Source organism: Apus apus, chromosome 10 (assembly GCF_020740795.1).
Source record: "Apus apus isolate bApuApu2 chromosome 10, bApuApu2.pri.cur, whole genome shotgun sequence".
NCBI lineage: Eukaryota > Metazoa > Chordata > Aves > Apodiformes > Apodidae > Apus > Apus apus.
In genome coordinates, this window is record NC_067291.1 from 217,421 (window position 1) to 229,223 (window position 11,803).

An 11,803-nucleotide genomic window follows, 5' to 3' on the forward strand; every position below is an offset into this window, starting at 1 on the left:
AGCTCCCGAGCTACCAAGGCTATAGCAGGCACATCCACTGCCCAGATATGCTCTGGAATGAGCAACACTTAAGCTCTGACAAATCTACCTACCTCTCCTATCCATTTGCATGGATCTTACTCTAAATGATGAAGCTCTTTCCTCCCTGTCCAGCATAATCTCATTTAACCTGATTCATTAGGCAAAGGATTCTGCAACACTCTGAATAATCACATCAGCAGCACTGGAAGGACTAAATACTATGTGATAGGTCAAACTGGATTTCAGATTGAGGTGCTAAAACCCAAGTGACCATGCATGGGGCAACTACCAGTTAAAGTACAAGAACATACATCACCACTCAGGTTTCCAGTGCAAGCTGCCATCACTGAAGGGCTCAGTGATAGTAATGTATGACCTACCTCGGCACTATTCACCTCATAATTCAGCCAACCAGACTTTCTGCTGTTACAACCAGCATGAGTGTATCAAAACGGATTTTTGGGAAGGATGAGCCAAAGGCATTGGCTTGTCAGTTAAGTCATCTAAGTCACTATTCCAGGCTTTTCCAGGCTTCATTTCTCTTTGTCCTAGGTGCCCCTCAGGTGACCCCTAGTAGTCTGCACTGCCAAAGAAAGTTTTGGAAATAAGAAACAACAGCTCTGCTCCGTGTATTACAAATCATGTTTGTCAGGTTAATATACACAACACAAGCAGTTTTAACAAGCACAGTTTATATATATTGTCAGGCATCAAAACACTTCCGTTCCAAGGCCTTATTTAGGTACTGCTGCCTCCTCCACTGCTCTTCCCAGAAGCTCCTGCTTTCTGCAGCCGGCTTGCACTCGGCTGCCGAGGCATTCTCTGGGCAGATCCTTCCCGGCTGCTCCTTTCTGCAAGAACCTGGGTCCCACCGACTGCAGAACTGGTTTTATTTCTCCCTGAAAAAACAAACACATACATTAATTTACAAGTGCCAACCCTGTGTGTCACACAGCATCTAAGCCGCAAGCTTCCTCAAGAGGTCATGCAAAAGGCAAAACTGTATCAGGCATCACAAACGTATCCAGCACCCAACACAGAAAGCCAGTTTGTGAATTCAGCTCAATAGGTACCAGGGCCACAAAACCAAGTTGCACTGTTAAATTTCATCAGGTTTAATCTACAAAGTAACCAGCCACTTTGTTCTTTAAAGCTCGAGTTTGGCACAGGAACACCAACACTGCAAATAAGAGGAGAAGCACAAGATCAGCATCTGACACCCCATGGCCGGGCTAAGTGAATAGATGTGACAGTGTTTGCCAGTTTCTGAAGCCAGCAAACTGTCAGATCACAAACCCTTCTCTTCATGTCACTTCTGTGTCTTCATCAGTAAAGGTCTGTATTTTTGGTAATTTTCTGGGGTTTCCAGCAGTTCAGACTCCTACCCAGCACCTACTTACAGATTTCCTCAGCGTTCAAAAGATGGGAGTTAGGTACAACTCACCATCCCTAAAACACAATGCAACAGCAGGGAGAAGCAATGTGTAAGAAGGGAGAAGGAGCAGGGGCATGCAGCCCACCCTGCTGGATTCAGCTAGAGGGAAGTGACAAAGGGGCTGCAAACAAATGACAGGAGGAGATAAGTGCGGGCAACTGACTTTTCCTGGCACCAGAGAGAATTACTTCACATGAGAAGTAGTACTCTCATTAGAAAAGATAATAAAAATAAAGGCAAAATAGTCATAGCTTTTAATAAAGATAGCAAGCTCCAAGAAACTTCATTAAAAAATTAGTAATAACAAGGAGGAAACAAAATACAGGAATACATTGAGCTGTAGTTACATGCAGGCAGTTAAAATGAAAAGTGACATTTTAGCAATCGTTATCAGAGCAACTTCCAGAATACCAACAGCTGCTCCACACACTGAAGTCTCCAGGGACACGGTTTGGAAATCATTGCTGTAGATCATTTGTGCTACTGACAGTGCACAGACTAGAAATATATCTGTTTTACTTACCAGACGTCCTGTCTCCTTGGAGCAGCTGCCTGAGAACAGGACTCATATCAATACCACAAGTTAACACCTTGCAGCACCAGAAAGCCTGAGAACTTCCAAATAAAGAGTATTTTGGCCCCTTCATATCTGTAAAATTTGACAGACTAGGGTGGCAAAAGAAATATGTTCACTTAACTCAGCCAAGTCAGGTGCTCTTAAAAAAGCCTATTCTTGCAAACCACACCAGTGATCTGCCAGCACTTACTAGCCCAAGCCAGCCAACCAGCATTGCAATCTTTCTTTGTAGCTAAGGCACTTCAAGTAGTTTCACTATGCAAGTATTGTCCATGAAAACAAACTGCACAAAGGCACTACGTGATCTCACAGCATTTGAGAGAAAAATTGGCAGGAACAAAAAGCATTATAGTTCACCATGATCACAGAATGGTTTGGGTTGCAAGGGAGCTTAAAGACCATCTAGCTCCACGCCCCCCTGCCATGGCAGGAGCAATCCAGGACACCTCTATAGGTGAATGCCCTCCCCTTCCTCACATGCATCTCTTCCATAAAAGTGCAGGTCCTCAGCCTGTATACACCTGTAACCACATCCACACACAAACCAACCGTATCATTATGCCCTACCAGAAGTCAGGCCCTTGATCTTCTGACCTAGCTGAAACAACTTGGCCAGAAAGAATTACTTTATTTAATAGAAGGTGCACTCAGACAAAGCACATGCCCTCCATCCTCTTAGCCTCAAAATTACAGTAAAACAAACCAGCACAAAACCCAACCCAAGCATCCTATCTAGACCCAGGAACCGGTCAAGAACAGCTCATGAAGTGTGCAGGGACAGGCACGTTTTGTGAGTTTCTACCAGTTAAAACACTATCAGAGATAAACAGGGTCAATTAATGCAAAGCACAAAAGATGCTGAACAAACACAACCTATCTGTAATTCAAGTACTACAGACTAACAGATGGATGCCACTGATATTTTCCTCAGTGACACACGATGCCCTTATGTCAGATGTGTCTGGCTGTAGCAGACTGCAGCCCAAATATTTACAGATGCCAGAGCTGATGCAGAAGAGCCTAATCAAACACCTCCCTCCCCCAAGGTGACTGCAAAAGAAGCAGCTACATGTTTATCTCTAAGAGCCAGACATGGCTTGAGAAGAATGGTATATGCATGCAAGCAGTGGAAGAAGCATGCCCTACCTACTTCTGACTCTCCCCCCCACTTAAAAACAGCAGTGCCCACTGTGATCAGGGAGCAACCTCTTGGAGAGGACCACCACCAGACACGGAGGCAGGAGTCTGCAGTCTAACACAGGGCAAGAAGAGAAAGCCTTAAGCAGCAGAGGGAGGAAGAAGCACCTTCCTGTGTGAAGCAGGAGGCAAGTGAAGACTTACTAGATCTAGGAAAGGAATCCCAACTCCAAATATGCTTTCCAAAGTGGAAATCTAAAGCTCTTCTCTTTCAGCCTCCTCTCTACTCAACCTACTGCTTTCCCCAGGGGATCCTTTCATGTCTCACACCAGTAGTGAATCCCAGTAACCTAAAGGAATACCTCTCCACACAGCGTTTCCTCCAAGTGTGACCTGTTCAAAAGCTACCTACTTCTCCAGTGGACACAGCCACATACTTGTAGCTAAATCATTTGGCAATTTTGCAACAGGTTCCCATGGTACCAAAAGCACTGTAAAGAATATGGCACACTGAAAAGGAGTATGGAAGAAGCCTGTACCTCTCAGATAAGGACCTTTTTCCTCTTGAAAAACTTACTCAGATGGGAGGAAGTCCTTCCCAAAAAAAACAGTAGTGTAGGTTGCATCACAGCATCCAACACAGCCTTTTCACCATTCAAAAAGTGAAGATGCAACAAAGTGACAAGTATTTTTCAACTTCAGTTCTCAAAGTGCATTACCCGAGCAAAACATATTTTCTCAGGAACAAAGGAGCCACCTACTCTTTTAGGACTAGGTCCACGTCAGGTTTTGAGCATTCCAACCGAGACTTTTTGCAAGTTATTCCTAGGATAAGGAAAAATTAATAAAAGCTGTTTATCTGCTCTTTCTGCTCCCTTCTGGAGTACAAAGTTCTTACTTCTGCAACAGAAAGACTATTTCACTACATATCATCTGTATTTTGGGAGTATCAAAATTTGTTAAAACCTCCCAAAAGAGGAAAAGCTGGAGCTTTTAACCAAGAGACCCTTAACCATGTAAGAAAGAAGAGTACCACTGAGAAATTTTGTAATCAGTTTTAAGATAACCAATTACTGGATTACTTCAGCCATCGCTCTGTCTTCTGACAGGGGAGGAAACACAGGAGAAAGAAGCACATACACAGAGCTGAAGGACACACTGCAAAGCAGAGGACAATCACTGTTCTTTGTATTAGTGCAAGGAGCTCTAGCTTTATCAGCAGAAGAAAGTTCCTGTTATGCAGAGGAGGCATCTCCCACCTCCAAATGCCTGATCCTGCATGGAAGCCACACCATCCTCTTCTTCAATGGAAGCAGCATCTTCCAACAACAGATGGAATGGCCAACAACAGATACAGCTTTGGTTCCCCTTCCCACAGGAGCTACTACAGGAAAGGGAGGCCAGGCAAGCTGAATATTTGCCACAGATTCAGCTCCGAAGACATCCCCAGTCATCCTCTAAACACTTACCCAACTCCTGAATTATGTACTTGGACTGTGCTCAGAATCAGAGAGCTCAGTGAATGAAGAATGACTCTTGCTCCTCTTCAATTTTGTTTCTCCCAACTTAACGAGAGAAAATTATTCTGCTGAAGCTAGGCTGATTTTAATGGGATCTTTATTTCAGCAACACACTTTCCCCCAAGGCTACAGTAAAACAAGCTCCTGTCTTGAGCTACAGGTAGTTCAAATTCTAATTCAGCCTAAGGTAGTCCAGTAAAGCAGAGACAAGGTTGGCACTGATGACACAGCTCTGCTTTAGATCATTACCCATTTACATGAATGGAGAGATTTCTCTGGACACCTATTTGTTTCCATGACCTTCAACCTACACATCTTCCTTGGACACGCCTGGAACATCGCTCCAAGTGTCTACAAGGCACTGCAGAGTCAGACATAAGTGAGCCAAAATTTGCACAGAGCTGCAATTAAAGTTGCAGAAGCTTGTTCACTTGCACTTGATGCCAACCTGCAGTCAGGCGAACACAGCCTCTTCTCTGACCACATCACAGCAAGCGCAGACATTGAACATATCTTCAAAAGCAGAGCTGGACAAAACGTGCCCCCTTCTCCATGTTAATGACATCTTACTGGGACTCAGTATACTTACAGAAATAAGAATACAAAACTAAGGTTGTCATAAGCTGTCACTGAGCTTAAATTCTGACCAAATATATTTTCTGAGTTAGTTTTTCTGTAGAGAGTAGCCATGGGTAAAGATAAAGGGCCTCCTCTATCTGTAAAGAAGTAGATAAAACAATATGAGACCAGCTAAGGGCCAGGGCTTGCTGTGAGCAGCACTGCGAATGTTGACAAAAATCAGAACACTCTTTTATCATGTGATTGGCTACATCCTGGGAACCCAAGGTCTGTGTATGTGTCAAGGAGCAGGTGTGAGTGCTTTTTACCCTGTGTGAGTGCTCTGTACCCTGATTGCTTATTCTCAGTTTCCACCATAAAAGTTATAAGGGAGCATTTTTCTCACAATAAACAATTCCATTGCTTCTCACCCTGGAGTCCATGTCTTAACCGCCACATTTTTCAATGGTGATTTTTTTCACAAAGGAATTGTCTGCTGTCAAACATCATTGGGTGTTGGGTGACAGCAGAACCACTTGAGGTGACAGAGAGCAAAAGGAGAAGTTTTCAAAGTGAGATATGGTTCTAACACAAGCTTCCAGAAAACAACAACAAAAAAACAACAACTGACATAGCCGGGAAGACCAAACTTTCTAGCATGATGTGCAAATGCTGCCCATCCGGCTTTGGTCAGGACTGAGTGGTCAGGGAGAGCAGCCCAAAGTGCCCTTCTGTCATCACCACCGAGCACCAGCTCACAGAGAGCGCAAAGCCAAGTTCAGTGTTTAGCATTTACCATGTGTCTGCAGTGAAACTGTAGCTTGATGAGCACAATCCTCCTGTGTCAGTAAGCTGCGTTTGATCCGGTGATCTCAGTGCATCAATCAGCCTGAAGACACATTTTAGCCTTGTGAAATAAAGCAGCAACAGGAGACAGTGAAGGCCCAGCTAATACTGTTTTTACCACCAGTAGTGCAGAGCTCAAACCAGCTTCCTCTGAACTTTGCTCCTGATTGGAAATGCTTGTCAGACAGTGCACCTGATGGTATCCACTTTTTGATTTTGAAGAAAAACTATGGAGAGGAATGTCTGGCCGGAGACACCAGGACTGCAATGTGACCCAGGCACCATCTTGGACCAGGAGCTGCTCTGCTAAAGGTGCAGAATGAGCACCCTGGATCGAGGCAGGCACAAGGAAACTGAGCACCCAAGACAGATGCACATTCCAGGAAACTCAAAGCCTCTCTAAGGTGCTTGCAACACCTCAAGCTGGTAGGAGGCAACAGTTAAGGGCACATAATTCTACCTTAGGGTTTCTCCTCTTGAGATATTTAACACTGATTAATAAAGAAGCTGCCACACAACCATTTCAAACCTGAGCTGGACTACTTCTGGCCAAAACTAGCCCATGGCAGTGGCCTAGTGCTCGAATAATCTTTTTTTTTATAGGAAGTGCCACAGAAACAGCATACATGACAGAACAAAAGCTAGTCCAGATGAACAAACAGAAACAAAGTTCCTTCACACGTGGAGTGGTCCATCACACCTGAAGCACCAGCAGAGGAGAAGAGAGCAAAATTTAACACCATCTTATGTGCAAAATCACTGCTCTTTGGAGATCTTTCCTCTCAACATAGTACCAGGATAGCACACTGCTTCTTACCCAAAACATCCGTACTACCTTGCTCATTTTGCTCGGGAAAAAGTCGACAGCTGGGTGTCTTCTTTTCACGCTGTGCATATTAAGAGTCACTTCTCAGTCACAAATGAGGCTGTGCTCTTTACTGCAACCACCTTCTCTGCAGGGAATTCTTAATCAAGAAACTCTCTCAAGACTCTCAGGGGAACCTGTTCACGATAAAAGTCCATGGAGTACCGGACACTTACCCACACACTCCAATTCCCACTTAGGCTTTAGCAAGCTCCTCAGAATCTCTGTGCAGCTGCTCAATCAGCTAATTCTCATCCACTTCCCATGTAGGAATCCACACCAGATGCAGCAGGTTCTGCTGTCATAAAGACGCCTCAGATTGTGGCATAATGGCCTTTACCCTAAAACTGACTGCGTATAGTTGGTGAAACAAATCTTGCCTTTCAACTTCCCTTTCTATAGGACTTACCACCAGACTTGCAAGCCCAGTCAGAGAATAAACACCCCCAACCACTCCAGTAGCCTCACCAGTGAGACTAGACTAAGCAGTACTACACTCTTAAAACAGGGAAATCTTACCTTCCCCCCAAACCTGGTTACCTACAGACAGAGCTTTTCTTTCTTACCATGTTCTCTGCTTTCCTAGCACAGGCCTCATTTACAGTTACTTTCTGAGTTTTGCACAGAGCAAGCCAAGCTTTTGACATGCAGTTTTATCCTTGGCAACCCCAGGCAATGATCTCAAAACCTTGCTGTTTTGGCCATTGCCCCTTTCTGCTGCTTTTTTTGAGTGCAAGAGAAATGCAAGTTCTCACAGTGAATTCAAGCTTAGTGACAGCAGACTCACTTTTAAACCTTTTGGAAGCAATCCACAGAGGTTGTGAGATACCAGCCAAAAGTCACATCAGAAGTTCAAGAAGTAAAAGTTTTATTAGAACTGATTTGGAAAAAAAAAAAAAAAAAGCAATATCTATAATGGCACAGCTTCAGGGCTAAATCTGTTACTGTCCACCGAGAATTAGAGACAGTCATATTCAAAAAGCAGTGGCCATACCAGCTGTTCCCACCTCACCACCATCCCCCTGGGGACAGAAACCACTGGCCAAGCAGCAGAAACCCCACGGTATGAAGATGAAACAGAGGAAGCATCGCAGCTCCCCTCGTTTTCCAGGGATTCCTAAAATGCCAGAAACTTTCCTGGTTTTTGAGCCAGATGTAAGTGAAGCAGCATTGTGTAACATCGCGTATTAATAAGTTTGGGGGATTTTTAAAGGCCGAGAGGGCAGACCCAGGAGGCTGCAAAACCCAGCCGAAGGGACCGCAGCCTCCCCCGCCCCGGCAAAACGCACCGCTCCTCCGCCCCCGCTGCCTAAAATGACTACAAAGCAAGAAAAAAGGGCGCGGAGAGCAGCCAGGAGACGCCAGGGCCGGGCCGGAGGTGACAGAGCTCTGTCCCTCCCCGCCGGCGCCCGGGCCGCGGCTCACACCGCGCGGGCCCCGCGCGGCCCGGCCCAGACACCCCTCGGGCCCGGCTGCCCGGCCCGGGCGCCCCTCCCCGCGGCGCGGCGGGCGGGAGGCGCGGGCAGGGCCCGGGGCGGCGGGCAGCCCGCGGGGGAGGCCCGGGAGAGCGGCGGCCGGCTCCAGAGCCGCGGCGGCCGCAGGCGGGATGCGGGGAGGAGCGGGGCGGGGTCCCGGCCGTCCTCGGAGGACTCTATGCGGGGAGACGCGGGGATCAGCGCCCGCCGCCGCTCCCCGCCCGGCCCGGCCCTGCCCTCCGCTTACCTCGGGTGTCGGCGGGCAGCGGCGCCGGCGCAGCGGGGGTTCCGCCCTCGGGTCCCGGCGGCAGCCGCTGCCCGGCGCACATGGACTTGAGCACCTGGAAGACGGCGAGCGGCGCCACGTTCATGCGCAGCAGGTCCAGCAGCACCCTGCGGGGACAGCGGCAGCGCCCGTCAGCGGGGCCCCCGGCGCCGGCCGCAGCCTGGCCGGTCCCGCCGCTCACCGGAACACCTCCGGGTCCAGCCCGCTGCCCGCCGCCTGCGCCAGCTCGAACAGCTCCGCCTCCTCCGCGCTCAGCAGCTGCTTGCGCCGCAGCCGCGGCTCCGCCATCGCCGCCGCGGCCTCCGACATGGCGGCAGCGCCCGGCCCGCCCGGCCGGCAGGGGCAGCCGCGCTCCCGCCGCCGCCCGCGGCTCCTCCGGGGTGTCTTCTGCTGCCTCTGGCGCAGGGTTATGGAATCACTGCTTTGGGTGGGAAGGGACCTTCAAGATCATCTGGTCGCGACCCCCCTGCATGGGCAGGGACACCTCCCACCAGCCCAGGCTGCTCCAAGCCCCATCCAACCTGCCCTTCAACACTGCCAGGGATGGGGCAGCCACAGCTTCCCTGGGCAACCTGGGCCAGGGTCTCACCACCCTCACGGGGAAGAATTTATTCTTAATGTCTAACCTAAATCTCCCCTCTTCCAGTTTAAAACCATTCCCCCTTGTCCTCTCCCTCCCTGCCCTTGTCCAAAGTCCTTCCCCAGCTTTCCTGGAGCCCCTTCAGGCACTGGAAGGTGCTCTCAGGTCTCCCTGGAGCCTTCTCTTCTCCAGGCTGAACACCCCAACTCTGCCTTCATAGGAGGGGTTGCCCTGGAGGGTCCAGCCCTCAGGTCATCTTTGTGGCCATACTCTTACTCACTGCAGGAGCTCATATGTGTCTTCATAGCATGCTGGACTGCTGGTATCCCGCTTTCTGTGAGACTCTGTGAGACAACTGTGAGTTGGCTATTCAGCTACACCTTTTGTGGCTCAAAGGAGATTGAACATTTCTTCTGTGATATCACACCCATTTTGCATCTGATCTGTTTAGATGTTTGCTTATTTGACCTTCCTTGTTTGCTGCTATTGTTATGATTGTTCTGATGCCATTCATCTTGACACAGCCTCTTACACACAGATAATCCATACCATCCTTCAAATGCCATCTGCAGCAGAAAGGCGCAAAGCTCTCCCCTCGTTCATTTTTAAACCCTTCCCCCTCATCCCATCACTCCCTGCCCTTGTCAAAAGCCCCTCCCCAGCTTTCCTGGAGCCCCTTCAGGCACTGGAAGGTGCTCTAAGGTCTCCCTGGAGCCTTCTCTTCTCCAGATTGAACAGCCCCAACTCTTATCAGCCTGTCCTTACAGAAGAGGTCCTCTGGCCCTCTTCCCAGGCCCATAAAGCAGCACTCATGGTGATCTCACAGAATTACAGAATCACAGGATTACCTTGATTGGCAAAGACCTTCAAGATCATCAGGTCTACCCATTAACCTAACACTGATTTCTGGGTGTCTTCCCCAGGTTGCCCTGCAAATTCATTGTGGGCTGCCTTGCTACATGCCTGTAGCCTTCTGCTACAAGATATGCCTTCACCTCACTGGAAGGAGCTTCCCGGTGGCCTCCCTTACCTCTCAGTTTAGTTAAATCAACCTCTTTTCTCAAGGCTTTCTTCATTGCTGGTGGACACCTGCCCCTGGACAGAATAGGGACTGATAAGAAGCAGTGGGACTGCTCTGGGCTGCAGGGGGAGCAGCAGATTTGGATGTGGAGAAGCCACACATGCCAGCTGCCCTGTAGAGCTACACAGAAAATCATCCATGCTCACATACCTGACTGTGCCTCCACCAGGCAGCAGCATCTCTAATGGGCTTCAGTTCCCCAACCAGCAGGGACCATCTGGTATTGTGTGGGGAAGAAAATTGAAAATTTGGGTCTTGAGTTGCACTGTGGCAAGGAGACATCAAGCTGAGATTGAAATTCCTCTATCTAAATGGAATGAGCAGTGCCTCTGCCATCAGGGAGGCATCGCCTGTCCTGGCTCCCCCATCCTGGCACACACAGAGACCACAAACCAGCTGCACTGCTGAATGGATGGCAGACCTGGGGGCACCACGCAGTGATGTCACCTCCTGCCACCACCGTGACAGACCCTATCTGGTCCCTGCATCAAGCCACGAGAGATGCTCTCACTCCACGCCCAGAGCAACCTGCAAGCATGTCTGTGGGAAACTGTTCTTTTCTTCCCCACTGGAGTAGCCCCCCAATATCCGCTCACAACATCGTCAAAACCATCACCTGCCATAGGGTGACCTGACCTTGCATCCTCACGGGTATTTTGCCTTCCTTGCAAACATTTCCGGCAGCTGCCAGGGCGGATGATAAAGGAAGGATCTTGCTGCTGATGGCCCTCAGCAGGACCAGCCCAGCAGGGACAAATGTCACCGTGCTGGTAACAGTAGCAGCTGCTGCCAGCACAAGTTCCCATGCTGGCTGAGGGGCCAGCAGAGACAGAGCCACAAAGTCTGGGGTCACCCTGGATGATGGACTTTCAGAGGAACCCTCAGCTGAGCAGGGCCATCTGTGAGGCAGAGGATCCCAGCAAAATCCCTCTCTTCTGCTATAGTGTGTGATGTGCTGCTTCCTTTGGGACTGGCTGGAAGTAAAACCATGTGGGTGATGTACTCTCCAGCCCTTCCTGGTCCTAGCTGGACCACTTTCACCAGCCTGTGGCACCTGGGAGCTCAGTTACAAGGCACAGCAGAAGAGGGCAAGATGCTTTTTAGCTCAGCCCCGCTATGGAAGAAGAAAACCAGGACCCACCTTCCCTACAAGCTGGAAAGCTTTTACCCACTAGCCAGCCCTAGTGGGTCCCCTCCAGCTGGCAGCTCTCCCTGTGTGCTCTGGCCACCAGCATCACAACCAGGGCTGGAAACCTTCCCAGGGCAAGGGATAGGAATCTGTGCCTCTCTCGTGCTCCTTTCACAGGCTGCCATAGGCCATGGCCATGTGTCACGTCTTCCTCACCTTTCTTGGTGGAGGAGCACATTCTGTAACTTCAAGTGACAACACTCCTCTGGACTGTATGGTCCCTTCTGAAGCAT

General features: G+C 49.1%; 1 protein-coding gene across 2 annotated transcripts; it reads right to left on the reverse strand.

Moving 5' to 3' along the window:
- Positions 1-642: 642 nt before the first annotated feature.
- On the reverse strand, positions 643-9,141 carry LOC127388723 (mitotic-spindle organizing protein 2-like). Of its 2 annotated transcripts, XM_051628516.1 has the most exons (4): positions 8,902-9,109; positions 8,682-8,827; positions 1,980-2,008; positions 643-920 (listed from the first exon to the last, which is right to left on the reverse strand). In XM_051628516.1, the coding sequence occupies exons 1-4, from the start codon at positions 9,027-9,029 to the stop codon at positions 756-758; spliced, it is 468 nt and encodes a 155-aa protein (XP_051484476.1). In that variant the 5' UTR covers positions 9,030-9,109; the 3' UTR covers positions 643-755. The 2 variants fall into 2 exon arrangements, with proteins under 2 accessions (XP_051484476.1, XP_051484477.1); XM_051628517.1 differs by lacking the exons at positions 643-920; positions 1,980-2,008 and adding an exon at positions 7,807-8,610 and having other exon boundaries at positions 8,902-9,141.
- Positions 9,142-11,803: the final 2,662 nt, after the last annotated feature.